This window comes from Caloenas nicobarica, chromosome 19 (assembly GCF_036013445.1).
Source record: "Caloenas nicobarica isolate bCalNic1 chromosome 19, bCalNic1.hap1, whole genome shotgun sequence".
NCBI classification, from domain to species: Eukaryota; Metazoa; Chordata; class Aves; order Columbiformes; family Columbidae; genus Caloenas; species Caloenas nicobarica.
Genome location: NC_088263.1, coordinates 7,292,536 through 7,315,189, shown reverse-complemented (window position 1 = coordinate 7,315,189; position 22,654 = coordinate 7,292,536). Strand labels below are relative to the sequence as shown.

Genomic DNA, 22,654 nt, shown 5'->3' with positions numbered 1-22,654 from the left:
GGTAGAGCTCTCAGCACCACCTTAAATCAAATGCTATATTCAGAAATAAGTGCCCCAGCCAGGGATTCTTGGGATGACACCAGAGAAAAACACCTCTCTGGTCACCTGCTCCCACCCTGCAGCAGGGACCGGCCACGTCGCTATTTCAGATGGCCAAACACAGGTAAAGAGCATCATCTGCACTCACGTATTTATCTTCCATCTGCAGCATCACCTGCTCTGACAGCACACACGTCTGAAAGGGAGGAACCATCCTGTTTCTTTAGGCTTTGCCCAATACATTAAACTTTTAGCCTGCAAATGACATGGTTAATTATTGCTTTAATAAAAAACTTAACCAAAAATCACATAGATTATTCTCCCTAACTGCGAAGAAACCTTTGAGTGCCAGAAAGGAGTTTGTGGCTGCTGGCGCTGTCCTGCATGATTTGGTGCCGCGGGGAGCGGTGCCGGGAGCTGGGGCTGCTGCACCGAGCTGCTGGGAGCTGTGTAAACCCATGGGTCCCTTCGACCCCATCGGAAACACCCTCACTGGATAAAAGGAGTGCATTTGCCCAAGAAAACCCAGCACGGGTTGAAATAGAGCCACACCTGTGCTACCGCAGGGAGAGCTTGTGTAACAGCCTTCCTAATTCCCCGAGTCCTCAAATCTGCCAGCCTGCTCTCTGGGTGCCAGCCAGGGCCGGCGCTTCCCTCCCCATCACCTGCCTCGTCCCCAGGGGGACACGGGGCCCAAGTCACCCCTTCCTGGGGGACAGCAGAGAGGATCCCGCTCAGCAGCCCCATGGCAGGGAGGGCAGCACAGCCCCAGCGTGGGAAGGGATTTGTCCCACCTTCATTTCAGCACAGTCCCAGCAACAAACACACAAAACTGCTTGTTGGAATAAAACACCAGCTTAGGTTGGGGGGTGGGGGAACTGAACACCCCAGCTGTGATTCCCACATATGCCCAAAGGTATAATCCAGATTTGCTACTTGCACTGGCACCCTTTTTTTTTTTAATAAATTAAAATATCTTTTTTTGCTGCTGAGTATAATCAGCATTAGGGCGAGGGGAGGAGGGGCCTGTCACTGTACGCACCAGAATCACAAACAAAATCACCGCCAGTGCAGCCTGGGACTCTCCTGGCTGCACAGACCCATGCAGCAGCACCTGGACCCATGCGCTGCACTTGCCTCCTCCAGGACATTTTCTTACCTCATCTGTTAGACAAAGTGGAAGCCAGAAGATGCCCAGAGCTGCTTGGCTGCAGACAGAGCTTGTTCTGGGATGGAGATGTGTCCTGGCTTGGGAAGGACCACTCTTCCCTGAGCCTCACGCTGAGCCTTGCATGGGTTTAATTGGGGATCTGAAGATTCAGGGAAAACACTCACATCCCTGGGCAACCCTGGAGGAGCTCAAACCATTTGGTTTTTTGCAGTCCCACAGCCACACGACAACGTTCAAGAGGGGAGAAAACCCTGTGGTTGCAGGGCTTTGGGGACAGGCGTGCTGCACCCACGCTCCTCCTCACGAGCAGCCACCAAGGGTGGGGAGGCAGACAGCATCTGTGCAGATCGAAAGCCCAAAGCCCAGGGAGATTGTCCTTTCTTTCCTGCTGCTGTGCCAAACCACTCAGATCCAGCCCTGGATGCCTGTGAGTGCAGCACAGGGGGCTGAACCCCCCCAAGCTGCCTCCTGGCCCCCAGCACAGCCCGCAGTGGGTCAGACGGGGCAGGGTTACTTGGGCTGAAAGCTGGAGACAGGATCGAGCAGGGCCATGGGCCATGGGCCAGGCACCCCCACGGTGGGTACCGCCATCTCTTGCTGTTGCTATAGAGACAGAAGCTGGTTTTCATCGCAGCGATGCTGGTTGTTTCTGAGCGGTACCTCTGGCATGGCAGCAGCCGGGAGAGAGGGACGAGGGATGCTGCGCAATGCCGTGCCACCAGGGCCAGGCATGGATGAGACAAGGCTCTGCTGGGCTTTCCATGGTGCCTCTGTACCCAGATCTGCACTCACCTTGGGGATTCTCTCCAAACCGCCCCCTGCAGTAAGCATGTGAGTGCTGGGGCTCCCCTGCTGTGGGGGAGCAAAGGGGTGCAGGCTCTGGGGGTGCCGAGGAGGAAGGCTCCCAGGAGAAACCCTGTGTGGGAGTGAGCCCCATCCTGCGAGCCCCAACTCACTCCGGTGCGTCACCCCAACTCACCTCTCCCTGCCCTCCTGCCTCGCTTTGCAACCACGTGCTGGGATGAGACCAGCCCAGCTGATGTCACCCATCACAGCAGCTTCTCCAGGCCATGCTCTCCTGATGACACCAGCAAAGACCAGGAGTAACTCCTCCAAAGCCATCCTGGATACGCCAGAAGACAACACAACTGCAAGGGGATCTGGACCCAGGGACATGGCTGTAGATGCATCCAGCCTATTTGCAAAGGTTCAATAAAACTTAGAGCTACAGAGCGAGAGCTTCCCACAAAGCAATCAGGGCAAAGTCTTCCCCTGCTCCCTGCTGCTTCAGGTGCCGGCTCCAGGTACTCGTAGGTGTGTGCACACACCATCAGAGCTGCACTAACCTGCCTCCATCCTTCCTCAGGCTGAGGATAAACTCTGCGAAGTGTCCTAATGCCTAGAAGAAAGCACCATAGCTCACTTCTTCACATTTGCAGGAGAAGGAGGCTGGCAACGAAACCCCCTGATGGAGGCCAGGCGCAGCAGCATCTCTCTGCTCCCCACATTTGAACAGAGAGCAGCAGGGCTGGGGGCAGCACCGGCCCCCCCCGCCGCTCTGCCTGCTGCTGCACCTGCCCACCAGCCTGCAGGGACAACCGGCAAGACCCAGAGCTCTCCCCTTTCCTGAACACACGCCGTGACAGCCCTTCCGGAGGGACCCTTGCCCAGCACACCCCTGGGAGCTCGGCGGGAGGCTCCTCTCCCAAGGCCGTGGCAGTTCCCCTCACCACGCTGCTCCAGCCTCCCAGCTGGGGAAATCAGCGGCTCCCAGGGCTCTGCGCTGACATCCCAGCTGGAGACGCCTGCTAGGGAGAGATTTGTCTGTTTAGCTTCTTTTCCTATTAATTATCAAAGAGCAACAAATGTTAGCAGCTTGCAACAGTCATTATCTGAATGTCTTCTCCTTCTCACCAGCAGCCCTGGTAGGAAGAGGCTCCCCAACATGCAGGGATAGATGAGAGCACAAGACGCAGCTGGTTGCTCCCTGGCCTTGCAAGCCAGGTGCATTTTGCTCACTTGGGGTAGACAGGAGGACAGGAATGACGGGATCCCTTCATTCTGCAGGATGCATCCAGCCAGGGAAGGTGCCGGGTCTGGTAGTGTCCATCACCTGCCAAAGATCAAGCTCTCTTCTATAGACAGAGAAACCACGGAGAAATAGAAGGTTCTGTGGAAAATACAGGTTTTTCTTAGACAGTTACAAGGGGTGACCCATTTTGGAGACACCACATTGAGCACGGCCATCACCTGGGTAAGGATCAGCCAGGTTTCAAGGTGGCCGCTTGCCAGTAATGGAAAGAGACGGCACCATGTCTGGGCATCAAACTCTATATTCAGTAATCTCAGAGCGGTTCACAGGCATCAATTAGCTCAGCCTTGCAATCAAGGAAGGTCAGGAGTGCTCTCCTCATTTCACACAGGGTGAGACACACAAACAGTCGGTATTTTCCTCTGTAGGGATGTTCCAACCACGCGAGCAGAGGCCGGGCACGGGCAGTCCTGCCTCCTGCCCTGGGCTCGTTGACATTGTGGGGTCCACCAGAAAGCAACTAGTGCTCTAAGAGGCTTACCTGGGAAATTAACATCTGCAGCATCGTTTGGCATAATTATAAAATCATGGCCAAGAAGACTCTTTGCTCTGTATTTGGACCTGCTTTGCAAACTCACCATGACCCAGCACAATGCCTATTACGTTACTCCCTACTAGGATGAAAATGAGCAACTTGTATTTGTCCTTTACCAGACCAAAACCACCACAGCACCCTCACAGGCCAGATTTTTGAGCAGCAGACGAAAGCCCAGCTTCGACATGCCACCCTCAGCGTCCTGAGCACCCGCCCAGGTCCACCTCATCCGAAATAAACCATTTCAGTGGTCGCTTGCATCCCCTCGGTCAGCAAAACTGCAGGACCCGCTCCAAGTCGAACAAGTATCTCAAAGCTACACTGAGCTGGCTTTTGTCCCTTCCCTCATGATAAGAACCAAACAGGGCAGGATTTTTACGATTATTTATTATCTTTGAAGCGCCGGCAGTGTCCTGACTCCGTACAAGACACAACTGCTGGGCTTACAAAAAGAAAAAGCGCTGTGGCCAAAATCATCTAGCCTCAAAAAAGTTAACGAACATGTTCTCAGGAAGCTCTCAGGCGCTGCCCATCCTGAGGACATTAAAGGTGCCGATGTGAACCACCCAAACTAAGCAGACATGTAGCTCATTTCTCTCACCCGTAAAGCTTAATTAGGTTGCTGTCCAAACACAGTATGAGAATACGGCCAAAACACAAGTACGGCCCTTGATTGCTAAAACCCAATCCATTGCAAGAAATATATATATTTTTTTTTCAGGTGGGGAAGCAACATTAAAAACCGCCACTACTCCTGGAAGTTACAACTGCTTCCAACAAACAACATGTAGAAAATACTGGGAGGGAGACAAAGTATCTGCTAGTTTCCAGTGGAAAGGTGACAAGTCCCCCGTGTTCACCAGATGGATATCAACATCTGACACGTGTTGGAGGACATCCATATCAACTCCACCAGCCTGAACTGCAAGTAGCCAAAAACAAAGCCAGACAGGACATCTGTGATGTGGTGCCGTCCGATCATGACGCGGGAAAAGCCCACGCAGAGGGCCCAGAGGACCAGCAGGATCCGGAGGGGGATGGCCAGGACCAGGTGGTTGAGGAAGAACTTGGAGAGCATGGCCGCTCGGCTGGCGTGCCCAGCTGGGAACGCGTAGGTGTCCATGGTCAGGTAGTCCAACAAGCCGGGGTTGATGTCGTACGGGCCCTTTCGCTTGGCCAGCTTCTGCAAACCGGCCACAATCACGATGTCCAGGAGCAGGGCTGCAAAAGGACAGATGAGGAGGGAAAGGTCAGAAACAGAAGCAAAGTCGAGGGCAATTTTCAAGGCAGAACGTTCAAGGATTGTCGGTGTCTTTAAATAAAAGTTTGGGTTCAGTTCCAGCCAGGTGTCCACAGTTCAGCTGCATGCAACCCCTCATCCTCAGATCACCACCCAAATGTTAATTAATCCTCCCAGCTCACACATGGAGAAGGCAAATGCCATTATTGCCATCTCACAGACGAGAAACCCAAACCACAGAGGCAAGCAACCCATCTGGGCAGGAAGAGAACATCTGGTAAAGCTAAAATTGAAACTCTTTTGGCCCTCAAACCACCAGAGAAAAGGTGTCCCACAGCACTTTCTGGTGTCATCCTTCATCCTCCCCTAAGCCCACCTCGTCCCTCCTGCCCAGAGCCAGCCAGCGGGACCGCACCACACAGGCAGATTTCACTAACACGAGCATAAAGAGACAGTGAGCCAAGGGAAAAGCCATGCAATTAAGAAAAAGGGCTTTTGCTGCAGGTATCACCACCAAATCACCTTTCTTCCCTAACTGCTTTGGGAGTGAAACCCATCAGCACTTGTCTTCATCATCCTTCTCTTCATCCCACTCCCTTTGCCCCAGCCATTAGGAACTGTCATTTCTCTTTCCTAGCATTGATTTTGTTTTGCTTTCACCCCCTCATCTGCTTTTCCCCAGCCCTCCTAATTAGTCAGAGTGCTGATTTCAGCTCCTCGCAAGCAATGACAAGGAAACACAGACCATCACCAGCACAGCCTGCTCCCCCGGCAGGAACACGAGTTGCCTGGGCCCTGACAAAGACCATTCCTTGAGAGCTGACAAGGTTTCAGGAGGATGGATGGGAAATGAGATGGCACACCGGAGGCAGGTGGCTCCTCCTGCCCGCTTGGCACCTGGTGGGAGCTGGGACACGAGGAGCTGTCACGGCAGCTCCGCTTGCCCACCTCCCGCAGCTGCCACCTCTGCACAGCCAGCCCCAGCAGCGCTGCGTGAAGGAGCTGATATTTACCCCGGCCACGCTCTCTCCTTATGGGAAAGCTGTTTTTCTTCCCCATCTGAAGGGCATCTTGTGTGGGGAAGGGGGACAGCAGGGCCTCCCTGGACCTCCTGCCCACCAGGTCCTGCCTGAGCCACGCCAGCGCTCTCGGAGCTGCAGAGGGGACGTGGAGCAGAGGAAAAGATCTGGGCACCCGCTCCTCGATGGCACGGGCAGCAGTGGGGCTCCAGCTTAAATACAAGAAGCAGGAGGGTGACGTGAAGGAAAAGTTCGCAGGCGGCATCTGACCCCAGCACTCAGCAGAGCAGTTCTCTGCATTTTAAGATTTCCTGATGTTTTTAAGGGGCTGGCTGGGGGGAGAAAAGGAGGGCGGGATTTCAAAACGGGGCTGCAGAGCCCTGGAGCATCCACTCACCGCGGTTTCCTGGTAAGACCAAACGCTTGCAGCCACCGAGGGTGACGAAGTGCAGGAGCCACCGGCTGTTATGGGGCTCTGCTCACACTGGGCTTCCTAAATCACCCCCACCCCAGCTCCTCACCCCACCAAGGTGCCCCCCCTGCAGCCCCTATATAGCAAAGTGCTTCAGGAGCCGATTTTCAGAGCTTACCAGCTGCATTGCCCATCAGTCCCATCTCCTCCTGGATGGGAGGTGGGTGAGAGCTGAAGCTTTGGGGTGCGATCTCAGGAACCCAGACTCACACATTCATTTGCTACACCAACGCTGCCAAGACAAGACTCCGGCTCAAGCTGCTCCTGCTGAAATCAGCAGCTTATTGCATTGCCGAGGAGCCCAGCCAGGACTCGGGAACCAACCTGGACACCCCAATATATCCTCAGGGTTCCCCCCATGCCGTTCAATACACCCACTACAGACCGTTGCCCACCAAGTCCACCCATAGATCAGTAGCACAAACATCATGTGCTTTAGCAACGGATGGTGTTCACCATTGCCTGTCAGTATTTTGTTCTTACAAATTTTTTTCTGGTCAAAGGTGATTTCAGGGCAACTTGAGGGATGCAGGCTTGTGTGCATGGAGGTGTTCAGAGCATGGAGAACAAACCAAAGAGCTGTGTTATACGTAACCCTTTCATTCAGAAGATTAATAAAATGGGCCTTCAGTACTGCTAGGTTTGATTTTTGTCAGATGATGCACAGAAAGCAGAAAGCCTCGTTTGCCCACATTTCAAGATCTGAAGGCATGACAGCACTAAAACCGCGGGTTAATTTGCCGTTAAAAGAAAAAAAAGAAACAACCAAAGATCACTCCGTCTGGTGCTTTATTCTGACACTTCCCCCTGCACTTTCTGTTCCTTCCATGAAGCAACTTCTCTATGAAGCAGCCCCCAGAGCCTGCCCTGCCCTGACCCCTGAGGCCCTGGGGGGTCCCACGGCCCTCGCCCAACTCTGGGTCTCTGCAAAGCCCCTGCAAATCCCCGGGGGGGCCGCACTGCGCCCCTGCCCTCTCCTGCTGCTGCCGCCGCCGCCGGCGGGCAGGCGCTGCCAGAGTGAATCAGCAGGCAGCATCGCTGCCGCCAGCGCTGCCGCCGGCCCATCCTGCAGAAGCAGCTACAGACGCTGCTGTCGCCCAGCAGCCCCAGCCCGGGCCCTATTTCTTTGCGATTCCTTGATCTACATCCCCGCTTGCCTTTTCCCCTAGACGCAAACCAAATCCTCCCTCCTCAGGTGGGCACATCCAGGTTGTAACCAGGAGGTTGTAGCATGGAGGGTGTTGGTCTCTTGTCCCAAGTAACAAGTGATAGGGTGATAGGATGAGAGGAAACAGCCTCAAGTTGTGCCAGGAGTGGTTCACATTGGATATTGGGAAAAATTTCTTCCCCAAAGGGCTGTTGGGCACTGGAACAGGCTGCCCAGGGCAGTGGTGGAGTCACCATCCCTGGAGGGGTTGGACAGACGGACAGATGAGGTTCTCAGGGACATGGGTTAGTGCCGGGGTGGGTTAACGGTTGGACTTGATGATCTTGAGGGTCTTGTCCAACCAAAATGATTCTGTGATTCTACACCAGCATTCTGCAGCTAAGGGGTTAACTTTCTTCTAGGCATCCTTGGTGGGTCCAGCCGCAGGGGGTGTCTCTGCACTGGGAAACGCACCTGCTGGCTACCCAGGCGATGCATCCCAAACCCCTCGGCTTTGCACCTTCCAGCACAGCCACGGCCACCTGCAAACCAGCATCGTCACCTTCAGTCTGCCCTTCCCCAGCCCCTAATGCAGAGATGTGCAAAACCTTCCAGCCTAAAGGCTGGCGGAAATATAGCCCTGGAAAAGACCACAGAAGGGAGCCTGCAGAGATGGCAGAGAGACGCCTGACCAAGGGGTGAGATGCAAGGAGCAAGAAATTTTAATTTTAAGCATTTTTTCACCGTGCCCTTCCCCAGATCCAGGTAACATTGGATTTAAAACACGAGCAGCATTGGATTTAAAATCCAGGTAGCACTGGATTTAAAAGAGCAAAGGAAGGATTAGCTCTTGCCCACTGCTCCTATCACATTTTTTCTGAAAAAGATCCAGGATTTCCCCTTTGACCTGGCTGTTAAGGGACACAATCCTTCAGATTTCCACTGCAAAACCATCTGATCGCAGAAAGCTCTATTAACATCTAAAAATTCCTTAAAGCGCAAACCCAAAGAGCAAGTCTTGTCTGCCTGTGACAATTTTAGCATCAGAGATCACCTTGGTATTGTAAATAGCCAACATCTGGCATCAGATGCACAGTAAATGAGCTGAAAGTGAGCCCCCGGGCAGACATTTTATATCTATTAATACAAAAAGGAAAACAAATATCTGCCTTGCTGCTACCACCAAATATTAGGAGCCCATTAGGAGTGGAGGCGAGGGGAGAGGCGAGCCCTGCGCGCAAGGACGAACCCGAAGCATCGCCGCAGCAGAACCAAGCCAAACCCCAAAGCTCTTATTTAAGGGAAGTCAAAACAGTTGGACGTCCCCTGTCACTGTAAGGTCCTTTCTGTCCCCCAGCCCGAGGTGCCATCTCTGCTGCCATCCCTTCCGGAGCCGGGGCTGAAAGAGGCTGAGCATCCTCGGGGGCATCGGAGCCAGGCAGCATCTTCAGGGATGGAGGCAGATTCCCGCTGAGATGTTTATATAAACATGTTATCAAAACCGCAGCTGAAAAACAACCTGGGTACAGTGCTGGGGGCAAGGGGAGGGAGGGGAAAAAGGAGAAAGCCAAAAAAGCCCTTGGCCTCATCTGCTCCTGCAGCCACGATTCACGTGACTTCACACACACGGGGCTGCTGGGGTGAGACGCGGCAGCTCTCCAGAGCCCAGCCTGGGAGATCGGGCTCAGAAGCAGAGCCATAAGCTGGACTCGGCTTCCCAGTGCCACAGGGACAGCAAAACGGGGAGGTAAATGCCCAGGAACGAAGCACGAGCCCATCCCGTGGGCTCAGGAGGCACCCAAGCGTGGGAGCAGATGTACATCAAACGACTCCGCTCTGCCAAACCCCAGCACAGCGTTAAAGCGACGACAAGCTGGCAATAACGCAGTGCCTGGGTTTCAGAGCCTGCAGCCTGCTCTGACCTGGTGTCACCGCGCTGGAGGCCACACCGGCCCTGCTGCGATGGCCCGTGCTCCCCACCACAGCTACCGAGGCCACGGGTATGGCCACGGCTGGCTTTGAACGTCCTGTATGCCCAGGGTTAGCCAGCCTCACTCAGGAGTGAACCTTGGACAAACATCACCATTCCCAGGAAAGTTTCTTTTGCTCCATAATTAGAGTTCAAATTTTTGTTCATTTTTTTCTTCTTACTTACGTGCTCCCTCCTACTGCTTCTGAACTTCCCAAGTCTCCCACAGGCATTGGGCTCCCTGACCTGGAAAATGAGTCGTTTGCAGCCTTGACTAGTTGACATTAATGAAAGATGCAGGTTTCAAAAGCATCTTCACTCTCCAGTGGAGTTGGTGGCAGCTAGAAGAGCTCTATTCCTCTGGAAGTGCACTCCTCTACTCCATTTTCTTCCCCAAATGTGGTACTATTAGGTGTAAGAGCTGACAAAAGGCACAGATGGCACGACGCACTGAAAGACCAATGAATCAGACACTGCAGTGTTTTGGGGGGAGGTTATTTTTTGGCTGAACAAGCAGCAGAGTGGGGTAAGTGGCCATGGGGAGGTGAAAAAATGGTGGAAAGCAGCATTGTGCAATTAATTAAACCAACAAAACCAACACCTGGCTAAAAATAGACCAGCTATATCCTAGATGATTAGAAACAGCCCTGAGTGCAAACGCAGGCTGCCTGGAGTTCTTCCCCTTGGAAATATTGTGCCCTTGGGAGCTGGGCAATTTGTATCTCAGCATCAGAGACTGAGTGGGGCTGCGTGGCCGGGGGACGAGACGCGGACGAGAGGGTGAGCACAGGGAGAAGAGCTTGTGCTGATGGAGGAAAGGAGCTGAGCCAAGGAGCTGAGCCCCAGGATGGCTCAGCTGCCTCCCAGAAGGGCTCCGACAGGTTGCAAAGCCCCTGTCTGCTATGGCAGAGCGCAGGTAACATCAGCACATCCCTGAACCGCGCGCGGCAACACGCACAAGGACAACGGCACCGTACGGGATGAGCTGGAGGAACAAAACTGCCTTGGGCTGATGAGCAGCAGCATCTCCCAGCCCACAGACGCTGGGCTCCTCACTCAGACTCAGGGCTGCTTAGGCTCGTGTTTACACTCCACTGCCTTCAATAAGGTAAATCGGATTCTGCGGCGTTCGGAGAGCCTCCAACCATCACATCTCATGGTGCATTAGACCCAGGTCAGTTAGGTCTGACAGCATCCCTGGATAGACAGAAATGGAGAGCAAGACCAGAACTGCATTCCAGGTGAAAACAAGGAGCTTTCTTCCAAGGGGAGGGGAAACAGAAAGTTCATGTGATTCTCCTCTCCTATCCCCATCCTCCAGCCAGCCTGGGGGTAGCGGGACACCCGATGGGCTCTGCTCCTTCCTGACTCACCTCGCTGCCCGACGCTTCTCCACCTTCCTCTTCCCAATCACTGCTCCTGTCAAAGTGCATTAGCTGCAAACACGCTCACCCATTTCTCGGGATTTCCCTTCGGGCCAGAGCCTGGCTCAGCTTCCCCGGCAGCGCTGGCTCTGCCCCAGTGAAACAGCCACTGTCCCCTTTGGGCTGCAGGCAGGGGCGCTGGGAAGCGGTTCCTGGCGTGTCAGACAGAAGGATGACTCATTTCCCATGTTTATTCTCCCCTCTTCCCATTCAACAACTCTCGCACTTCTTTTCTCTTTCACTCTGCATTCAGGCAGTGGAACATTTCGCTCAGATTTCAGCTGACTGCAGTTCCCCCAAGGGCTGCACGCTGATGGCTGCAGGGCTCGCGGCATCCTCGGCACCAAACAGCCAGCCAGAACCTGAGCTCCTTGCTGCTGACCGGTACCAAGGGGCTGAGCAGACCATGGATCTGATACAGGTCCCTGGAAATACCCCCTGCCAGCTCCAGCCACAGCCAAATGGTCCCAGCTTGTCACTGACTGTCCTTTATCTGAAGGGACACTGCAGATTTGCCAGCCTGCCCTGCAGTGAGCAGTATATATATATTTATATATATATTTGCTATAGAGGAAGCAGGCAAGGAAGGGAAGGGGGAGGGAAGGCGGGAGAGCCAGGCATCGCTGGCTGTTCAGAGATGCCCGATCTCATCAGCTGTGAGGGGATGAAGGCTGAGGACAGCATCCACCAAAGGACCAGGGACTTTAACTGCTGTATCTGGGCAGGACAAGAGGCAGATTAGCAGCCTGATATGATGAAGGGGAGTATTTCATGCCAGGCTGGCCCTGTGTCGAGATGCTGGATGCAGGGAGTGGGCGTCTGCGTCGTTCCCTCTGCCTAGTACCCACCGTGAGTCAGTCATGTTGGGTTACTTGACATTTGAACATTTTCACCTCGCTGGGCAGATGTGCTGCAAACTTGCTGGGGTTCCTGTGGGCACTGGATGGGCTGGGATGGGAGCAGGACAGGGGCTGAACCTCCTCCATGTGCCAGGTTTTACAAGGAGGAGATGGTTCACACAGGGTGCCAGCTCCTGAGATGCTCTCTCCTTCCCTGCCAAAACATCACCTCAGAAACACCTAGCTCAGAAAATCCCCAGCCTCACAGGGCAGAAATGAAAGGGAAAAAAAAAATAGGTACATCTGGCCTCAAACCATCTCTGGGGCTCTTGGCTTAGCAAGTTCTGCTGCATGTTGACTGATCCATCTGCTGTGCAGCTCCCCGGCCGCTCTGCCGGGTCTGGGCTGCTGAGCCCTGGGGCTCGACAGGACCAGCTTGTCTGCACTGCCTGGACATCTCATCTACTCACTGACCTTTACCAGCAACGGGCTGTACTGTCTGGATTTGCACCACACGGACTGCAAAGAAAAGCATGACAACACCTGAAGCACCTCCACGATGCAGGGTCAGTGGGTCTTGAGGGGTCTGGCAAAGGCATTTCTCACTCTCTTTCCTTCCTAACCCACCACTTCCCTGCCAGTTTGGTCTTGCTTGGAAGCTGCTGGGGCGGGACTGCAGAGTCCTGGCTTATAAATGTATTTATAAATACATATATACATATATATATTTAAATAAATACATATATGGCTCAGGATAAAGTCACAGGTCTGCAGGGGACTATGCCTCAGAATATCATGGCTTCGTTCCCGGTTAGACTAAAGCCAGGTCAGTACTGAGGGAGAAGGCTGGAGAGAGCAAGAACCACCTTCTTGCTGACCCTCGGAGTGGAGAAGTGACCCTGGGCTCCCCTCCTCTCCTCCTCGGGTGACAAGCCACCTATCCCCAGTCTGCCACGCTGTTCACAAAGATACGTCCACACCCCACGGCACCATTTTACGTGATGGCAATAAATGCTTTGTGACAGCACCAAAGAGCAAACCCAGCCCTCAGAAGTGGGATGCGGATCCAGCTGGTGATGGATGAGGACCGGAACCTGTGTCACCGAGACAGGACTGCGACTGTCAAAGAGAAGACCAGGGCTTCCTCTTCTCCTAGTCTGAGTAGCTATTTCAGAAAGCCATGACCAAAGCCGAACCAGTTAATGGCTGGTATTTCAAACTGAGGACAAACAGGTATTTTATGTGCAAGGGTTAACCAAGCAGATATCCTCTGACAGCAAAGGCTGGACTGCAGCAAATTAAACAAGGTTCACTGCATTGGGTGGAGATTTGGCTCTAAACACAATAGGTGGACTTCACCAGAGTGACCACTTTGGGTAGATAACCACGTTCCATCCCCATCTCACTGAGAAGGTGCCTGGACCTGGAAAGACCATCAGTCTAATGAGATCAGTCTGTTTAGCTTAATAAATAGGAGGTGAAGAAATGGCTTGAGCACTATCCAAAATATTGAAAGACAGAAGAGATGTGGGCTAAAAGAGCTATTCAGCTGAAGAGACAAGGGGATGCAGACACAATGGAGGGAAGAGGAGAGAAACTAAAAGCAAGATGCTTGTGAGAATACCTGCCACTGCAGTAATATAGAAATGGTTCTGACAAGTTCACCCTCATTTGTAATTGTACATCAGATTGTTTGGTTTTTTTCCCTTAACAAATTGAACAGGAATAAATTAAGGGATGTGCTACAGCCTGTATTTTGCCGTGGGTTAGATCAATGATCCAAATGTTCTTTGCTGGCTTTGCAGTCAATGAATCACTAAATTTGGATCCACATCCACAGCAGATGGATCAGAACCAGAAACCGAGGTACTGCTACCACCAGGGTTTAATGGAGTTTCTGTCTGGTTCTGGAGCAGATCTGGGAATTTTAGGGAAAGTTTTATGTTTGTTTTCCCAATGACAGCCCGATTGCAAGGTTCAAATGATTCTCTACACACCTCAGTTTTCATTAAATCCTTATGATTGCGGGGAAAAGCTTGAACAGTACTAAAAGCTCCAACAGCAGCAGACGAATGAAATTATCTCTAAAATTGGGGGGTTTCCTGAGTTACGATTTTCTCAATTTGGCCAGGGGGTGCAAACTTTCTTCCTGACTCTTCAGTAGTTGACAATGCTGAGATAGTCTTCCTGAAAGCACATTCTGGCAGAGGGATTTTTCCAATGGGCACAGATTTCTCATTTCTCCCATCTTTTCAGTAACAGGCTGCGAGTGCACTTCTCTGGCTGTTGGGCATCTGCTGGAAAAGATCACCATGAGGAGAATCGATAAATTCCATCACAGATGACAAACATGGAGGGAAAAACATTGCTTGGGGTTGCTAATCAACAACTGCGGTCCGGATGGATGGAGCATCCCAGGGTCAGACGCCCTCACCCTAAATGCTCCCGCGTGTGTTGGCCAAGAGCTCCTCGGGCACAAGGGCCCCTCCTCCATCTGCAGTGGTGCTTCTGCCAGGTTCCCGGCCCCTTTTCAGTCGTCTCCTGTCTCCTCGCCTTGAAAGCCTGATTGCAAATCCTAAACGAGCGCTCTGCGATGGGCTGGCTCCCTGCCCAGAGACTGCATCAGAAATTCTGCTTGATGTGTCAAAGCCTCAGCAAGCAGGGGGGGAAGGGAGGAGAGCCAGGGGAGGTAAGGTAGGGGTACCGTAGAGAACCCCAAATTCCCTGCTTCCCTCTCCAGGATACCAGGGAAGCACCAGGAGGTTCCATTCCCTTTGACCTGGCCCTGCCCAGGGCTTTACACCACATCCTGAAGTATTTGAACCACGGGAAAACAGCAGCGAGAGGGACCAAGGAGGCAGCGGTCATGCCATACCCTTCCTACTTGCTCTTGAGATCCCACTTCTCATGGGATCTGTTGAGGTCCACCAGCCCCTGCTCCCCAGGAGTCTTTCCTCCATCAGCAATGCAGGTATTACAGCAGCAGCTACTTGGATATTCAGAGATCCTGACTGCAATCTTAAATATCAAACCGAGGCCATGCTCACAGCAGAGATCTGCTCTTGGGGTGACACAAATCGTGCTGAGGAAGGTCTGACCAGAGAGGCTCAGGGCACCTTGGCCAGCCCCACCAGTCACTGTTGTCTACTCAGGGGATGAAACTGAGCACTTTGGAGGCCACCAGACCTACGGAGCTGTCAAGTTATCTTGTGAACTACTCCTTCACACAATTTAACTTTTTTTTTTTTTTTTTGGCAGGTGGAGGAGAGGGACGTGACTAGTGTGTCTAGGCAAGGAAGCAAGACTTCAGAAACCCCCTGCGTCGTGTCCAGGCACCACGTTTGAGCTCAGGAGATGCAGGTAGTGGTGCAGGGCTGAGCTCTCCCAGAGACTACCTGATATTCAAAGTTTCAATGCAACCCAGAGATGGCTTTGCATTTCGCCTCCTCACATGTCAACGGAAGGGTGAGAAAACCTTTCATGTTTTTAAGCCAAAAGCGGCATTAGCTCTTTATAAGGTTCTCAAATAATTTGGAGTCAAAGAGGTCAGTTTTCAGGGTCCAAAACCATCAAAGGCTCTCGGGTCAAGAGATATCTGGAAACTGTGCTGGCTGATGTTAGTCACCTACTATTTCATCCTCGTGCCCTTTCAAAGGGAGCTGCTTTTCTCAGCGAGAGGTTGACCCCGCGCAGCGAGGAGCCCCTGGAAGAACTGCTGACGTTGGCGGGCTCTGCATCACGCCGATGCTATTCTGGCTTCCTCCCCGTGATGGCCTCCCTTCATTAGATGTCGCAGCACGAGGACAGTCTCTTTCAAAGGCAGAGGGGAGAAAAGGCAGCTACCACTGTGCTTTTCAACCCAGCTTGGTGCAATCTTCCCCCTCTCTGAAGGATGAACTTGTGGAAAAACACCTGGGACCACGACGCAGAAACTGTGCCACATCACAGTCAGCCCCTGTGGACAGGACGTCCCTTTCCTGAGGTGCCTCTGAAATAATATGTCCCTATGTCCCCCCAAAAGGCTCCCTGAGAAGCAAAGGCCTAAAACCAGTGATTTCAGTTTATCTTACCAACCAGAAGCAGTAGCGCTGATCACTGGTTTTTTGGGGAGGGTGAAACATGAGGGCGGATGACAGCCAGATGAGACAGTAACTAGTCACAAGGAACAACATGATAACTGGGCCCCATGCCAAAGGCAGAAGAGAAAAGCAAGGTCCTCAGGTACCAGGATCTAAGGCAAGTCACGCCTGGGGCTCGGCCTGGTGACTGGTGGAACATCGGTGCCCTTGGGTGGGATAGGACCTGCTCAACTGAGAAGGCAACTCCTTTAACACATCCCAACCTCCAGAAACAAGAACTACCGCACGAGAAAGGACTAGCAGGAAAACTAGAGAGATCCCAGATCTGCATGGACTCCGGGCCAAATTAGCACATGGAAATGGGGACAGCAGCAAGAAATATCCTCAAGGGAAGGAGGATGCAAGATCAAACCACAGCAGGGAAGTAGACAGGACTCCATCACGCAGCAGCTGAAATGTGGAGCCAGGGTCTGTGCAAGAAAGTGACGAAGGGATGGAAATCTTTTCGCAAGGATATTCTCAGGCTCTGATCCACAGATCAAAGATTAAAACTTTATGTTTCCCCCACCTATCGAACCACCAAGGCAGATGACCAGCGATTAAATAAACGACATCGCTGCTGGTATCCACCTGCACATCACAGACACTTCCTTGGGCTGACTGGACAACCCTGCCCCATGCAGGACCAGGGACCTGCCCCTACTTTGTGGGTGTCACCACCTACCAGGATCACTCCACCCCTCTTAGACAACCTCATGCTACACCCATCACCCACGGTACCCAGGACTGAGACAACCCACAAGTGCAGCATCCACCCTAAAGGTCACTCCCTGCTTCCCAACCACGCCGGTGCCTGGGAGCGCTCAGAGGAGGAGTCCCGGTGCCGCTGTCCCTTGTGACCAGGGCTGGGCTTTCCGGGCAGGGAGGGAGGTTTGCCACTCACCTAGCAGCAGGTTCATGAGGACCTCTTGGCCTGCCAGCGTGCTGCTCTTCACCAGGCAGATGAGCGTCCCCGCGATCCAGGGGATCCCGTGCCCCGTTATCCCCAGGAGGTTAATCATGGAGCGGGCACCACCCCAGGAGGAGGCTCTGTTGGCGCACACTCCCAGCCTCTTGGACATGCAGATATCGATGGCCAGCAAGGAGTTGAAGGCGATTCCCTTGAAGGAGGGGTTGAGCTGCATGCAGTCCTCTTCGGGCAGCTGCTGCGACTGCCTGCGCTCCTTGGCGTTGTTGTTCTGGGCACCGGCTGCCCCGGCTTGGCTGCTCTGCTTTCTGCCGGAGCTCCTGCTCTCCTGGTTCCCCTTCAAGGGCTGATTCAGGGAGAGGAACTCAGCCCTGTTGAGGACATTGTTCCTGTCTCTTGCCCTGGACCGCGGCTGGGATGCTGGCATTGCAGTCTCTAACGCAACCTGCTTTGCAAATACCGGCGGAGGAGAGAAATCCTTCTTCTCCCTGCAGAAAGCTTCCCCCCACTCCCACCCTCACGAGCCGGGAATTTGGGAAGCTACAAAGGTTCCTCTCTGTTGCAGTTGCCCCCAGCACAGTCTGCTGCTGTTAAATATAGAGTAAGGAATGCACATGGCTGTTTACTTCATGGGCCTTGCAAGCTTGGAAGGAAAATTAATGCCAGGCTTGGCAGCCACTCCAGTGCCAGGGAAAAAGGTTAAACAGCCAATAGATTGGAAGAAGAGGAGGGAAAAGCTTCATGCCAAAGGTTGGTTGCTTCTGGCCTGGTCTATTTAAATCTTCCAATTGCTTATTCCCCTGGGCTGCAAGGGAAACTGGGAAATGTAGTTTTTTGGCACTACAATTCACATTTCAGTATCAGACAGTTAGAGCTGGAGGAGATCACGGCATCCCCCCCTCCCCACGGCAGCAGGTATTGCTGTGCCGCCTGGCTTTGCATGCTCCAAGGCTGGGCATTGCTCAGGGGCTTCTCCTCAAGGGGCTTTCCCTGGGTATCTTCTCGATTCGTCTGTTCTGCAACATCTCACCCTTGCTAGGACATCTTAAATAGCACCCACGTCTCCCCAGTGTGGGTGTCTTTCAAGCATCACTAGCCCCATGCTCCCTCCTCCTCAGGGTCCATCCCTGCAGCAACTTCCATCACTCACCCCATCCCTGGACCCGAGGAGATGCAGCACCTGCCTCCTGCTTAAAAGAGACACAGCGCCGCTAATGAATTCCCATCCCCCTGCCCCCAGCACCGAGCATGGCCTCAATTCCGCACGTTTCTGCCCTGTCATCCAGCATCGCGGATCCCGCGCTGACAGCAGGTGACAGGCGATGCCGGTGTCCCCGAGCCGCGGGGCTGATCAGCAGCACAGGTACTGGCCCTGGGGAGCGGGCATGGTGGGATGGGGGGAGCAAGGCTCATGCCAGGCCCTGGGGAGTCCTCCTGCAGAGGACAGGGAAGAATTGCCGCCCCTCCCGCCATGGCACATTGTGCTCCTGTGCATGGCCCGCCAGCCTCCCCGCTCCTCACCGCAGCGGGGGTGAACCCTCTGAGACATCTCCCACCCACCAATGAGCCCCTGAGAACATCCCGTCTGTGCTCACAGCTGCGGTTTACAGGTCTGCATGATCTCTCTATAGCCTCTGAACTGCAGCCGTGTGGATCTAAGCCCCACGAACCGCTTGGAGACACCGTCCATCTCAGCTTCTCTGGCCTGAAGGAACATCCCGCTGCGGCAACCACCTGAGCCAGACCCACACCGGCTGCCATTGCCGAGTTACCTTCCCTGGGCAACGGGCTGTCGGGCTCCACACCACCCACATGCTCAAGAAACGGGATTATTCCTGTGCAAAAAGGCTGGAAATCCCCTGTGGACAGAGAAGTGGAGAGGACGAATATTGCACCGAGGAGCAGAACAGGCACGTCTCTTGGTGCCAGTGGCATTTGCCTATGCAAACGTTCAGTTACAGAGGTCAGTATTTGTACAGGTAAGCCTGGGAATCAGGCCCCCAGGTATCTTTAAAAGTCTCGTCCAAAATGCACTGGAGAGTGTACGTGCTAAATGAAAGGTGGTTAATGGCTTTCTAAAATAATAAGAAAAATTCTGCGCTTTCTTCGCACTTTTTATCCACAGTTCTCAAAATCCTCTAGATGAACTCTGCATCCAGCCTGTGCCCATCTGACAGGCTGGGCAGGGACAAGGACAACACTTGGCCAAGCAAGTGCTGGAAGTCCCAAGGAGCCTTTGCTCATAATCCCCCCATTATGAATCACAGGAAAATAATACATGTGAATTTATTTCTGAATCACACCCTCCAGGAAACTACCCCTCGTCTGCAATGATGTTCCTTGCTGGAAGAAGAGCTCGTCCCCTCCTCAGACACCCTGACCCTGCCCATAAACCACAACCCCATGGCTCAGGTACCGTTTGGGGCTGCGGCAGCCCGGGAAGGTGCACAGACGCTGCTGCATCACTGACACCCACCAGCTCCCGGCCGATCGCCGGCTGCGCGGCTGCATTCTCACGCTATCGCAGAACTCAGCACCCCATCCCTATCTGCCTGCCCTCATCCCGCTGCCCGGCTCCGAGCCATGTGGAAAATCTCAGCCCACTTGCCATCAACTGGCCAGATAACCCTTGTCACTGCTTCAGCTTGGCTATAGCCATCACCTCCCCGCTCGACAGCCTCCCTGTTTCTCCTGCTCCATGCAGGGCTGCTGAAAACATCTGTGAGCAGAGGGTTAAAGCGCTGGTGGCTGGGAGCCTGCAGAAATAGGGAGACTCCATCTCTCCCTCCTGTCCAGCCCCATGCCGGGGATGCCGAGCTATTGCTGAGCATATTCCTCAGGTGTTGTCACTTGGGAAAAAAAAAATATCCTGAAAGCCCTGGGAGTAAGTTTAATCTGGTGCCTGTCTCTTCTGCTGACACCGATATGGGGGAATTTCTCTGCCTTACACACAGAGCTGCCTCAGCCTCCCTGTGGGAATCCAGCCCTGCACCCCAGCAGGAAGAGGATGGAGGAGGAAGGGCGGCACGGGACAGATGCAGGGCTGGGAAGCCCCTGTCAAAACTGCAGCAGGAAAAGAAAGATTTGGTCTCTCCTGCAGCCAGGTGGGCTATCACTACTGGTCCCAGAGGAGAACCCGAGCTCGGGAGGGAAATGTCACCAATTCCTGCACTGGGACCACGCTGAGCACCATCCCACCGCACACAGAGCTCACAGGAGACGCGCTATGCTCTCAGAACAGCCACAAAACCAGGCGTTTATAAATATCCCTGCTAAACCTGTAGACAGGCTCCCTGTTCCAGCAGGGCTATTCCAGGCCTGACACATGATCCACACGGTCATCGAGCACCTCAGAGAACACCCAGACGGACAAATCCAGACGGACAAACCCAGCACGCTCCATGCACCGCGTACGCCCAGCCCTGGCTGCACTCCCTGCCTGCCCGCCCTGCGCAGTGCTGCAGTCCTCGGGGCTGGGGGCTGCTGGCCACAATTCCCCTCGTAGCCACGGCCACGCAAGGAGTCAGCTGCTGGCATGGCCACGCAGACCGTGCTGGAGATGCAGGTGGGTCGAGAGGGACAGCAATGTCCCCTTTCTCCGCAATTCACTGGCGGCTTTGGTGCACCCCAGCCTCCACTAGCCAAGAAGCAGCGCTTGCAGCCAAAGTGCTTGCGAGCAAACCCGCAGCATTCCCAGGTGGGATTCTTCCAGGGGTGAAAGAAAAAGCCTGGCAAAAAACATTATAATATTCTGCAGTGTTTATGGCACACGCAGCAATGCCAGTCAGGCCCATTAGCACAGCATGGCCTCTGGTGGGCTGCTTTTATTTGCCACTGCTCAGGTGGTGAAGGGGAGACCCTGCCTTTCAGTAAACCTGGAAAATAGTCTGGAGGCACAGGCTGGCCATGATACCGGGGGGAGCAATAGCAGGAATGGAGCAATGAGACACATACAGGTGCATCAAATGAGCAGCAGAAGGAAACACAACTCACAGCATCGCCAGACACTCCTAATTCTTACTTATCACAGCTTGACCTCACATCTCCAGCAATTCCATCAGCAAGCACAGGAACCGTTCTGCTCACAGCTTAATGCGGCCGCTCCGGGGTGGAGTGTGCTAATGCCTCAATCACAGCAGTGCAAAGGGGACGGGCGAACAAAACCTAAAGAAAACTCCAGCTGAAGATGAAAAGCTGATTTAATTAGATGAGATAATGCAATTTCCTAGTTGACCAGAACACCAGAGAGAGCCAAGTTGAAGCAAGACCTGGCTGAAGCTTCAGTGAAACGGGAATCACAGAATATGCAGTTTCGCCAGATTCATAAGGCTCTGAGAAACTGTGACAAGCTTGTTTGAAAAGTGTGAAAGAGCCTTGGAAATGTCAAAGTATTTCAGCACCTTCTGGAGGCTGCTGAAGCAACTGGATATTTCATTCAGAGATGCTCATTTCACTCTTTCTTCTGCTACATGATAGTAAATCGCTTGTTACTTGAGTGTGTTCTTAATTTTTATATCTGTTGCAGGGCTAGTGACTAAAATTGTGCCCTTCGCAGAGGTTGTGAAATTTAAAATAAATACTTAGCCGATGCTTTGAGAAACGTGCAGAAGAAAACAGTAACAACATACTGTGTTTTTTCTACCTACTGTGGGTGGAACGGTGCAAATCTGCCTCCCCTGGTCCCACGGCGTTCACCTGTCAGGATCACCCAGTAGCTCCAGTCTCTCCTACCTGCCAGAGGGCAGACAGCAAGGGCACAGTGTCACAAAGCACCAGGAACTGCATGAACTAATCAAGCCTGCTGAAAGTGCAGCGCGGGAAGGACTAAAAGACATTTACTTAGCTCCGTGCTGCTGGACCATATCACAAGCAGCACCAGCAAAGAAATTTTTACTTCTCAGTGCCCCTGGTTTCCATTTAGAAACAAGTCATGGAGGACACACACACCAAGAGCCTCGCGTAACGCCCGACACACGGCAGCTCTTACCAAAAGCCTCGACACACACCCCTCAGCTGGTGCTCAGCTCTTGAAATTCGGATCCTCAGCTGGCTGATGGTCAGTAGGACCAGCCAGCAACATTACTCCTAAAACTGCCAATAATAGAAGTTTCCAACTTTCCCGCAGGCCGCTGATGCCTCAAACACTTCTTACTGTTCCAACTACTGCCTGGTCCCTGTGCTGCCATGGCAAGAGCTCTGGGTTTCCAGTTGCTTGAATCACTGCCCATCCAGCCCAGGGCTATAGGTTTTGCAAATAAGGAGACTATCCATTTATCAAATATACCAACCAAGCTCCAGCTGGGAGAGGAAAATCTTAATCCGAAAAATCAAGAGAAAATACAATGCTTTTTTTTTTTTAAGGAAAAAAAGTTTCTAAAAAAAACTACATTACCCACAATTCACGGACATGTGGGAGGAAATGCTGCATGTGCAAAGGAGGTTTAGCTTCAACAGCTGCAGTTTAAAAGCGAAATACAGGGGGAGGGATGGGACTGGGCGAAGGAGGGAGGACAGGGAGGCAGGGAGACGGGGGGAGGCTGAGACCTGCTGCTGCTCCGGCCGCCGGAGCCGCTGTCATGCGGCGGCCCCTGCCCGGGCAGCCGGCGGGAGCTGCCGGGCACGCCCGGGGCTACGGAAAGGCTACGAGCGAGTTTCTGCAAA

General features: G+C 53.2%; 1 protein-coding gene across 1 annotated transcript; it reads right to left on the bottom strand.

Annotated features, from left to right (window-relative positions):
- Positions 1–3,533: 3,533 nt before the first annotated feature.
- PLPP7 (phospholipid phosphatase 7 (inactive)) lies at positions 3,534–17,629 on the bottom strand. Its single transcript, XM_065648598.1, has 2 exons — positions 16,970–17,629; positions 3,534–5,058 (listed from the first exon to the last, which is right to left on the bottom strand). The coding sequence occupies exons 1-2, from the start codon at positions 17,418–17,420 to the stop codon at positions 4,694–4,696; spliced, it is 816 nt and encodes a 271-aa protein (XP_065504670.1). The 5' UTR covers positions 17,421–17,629; the 3' UTR covers positions 3,534–4,693.
- Between the last annotated feature and the right edge of the window lie 5,025 nt (positions 17,630–22,654).

Coding starts and splice junctions, on each gene's coding strand:
- PLPP7 (XM_065648598.1), bottom strand. CDS start 17,420: ATGCCAGCATCCCAGCCGCGGTCCAGGGCAAGAGACAGGAACAATGTC. Junction 5,059..16,969: donor CCTCATGAACCTGCTGCTAG/GTGAGTGGCAAA, acceptor GTCCTTTTGCAG/CCCTGCTCCTGGACATCGTG.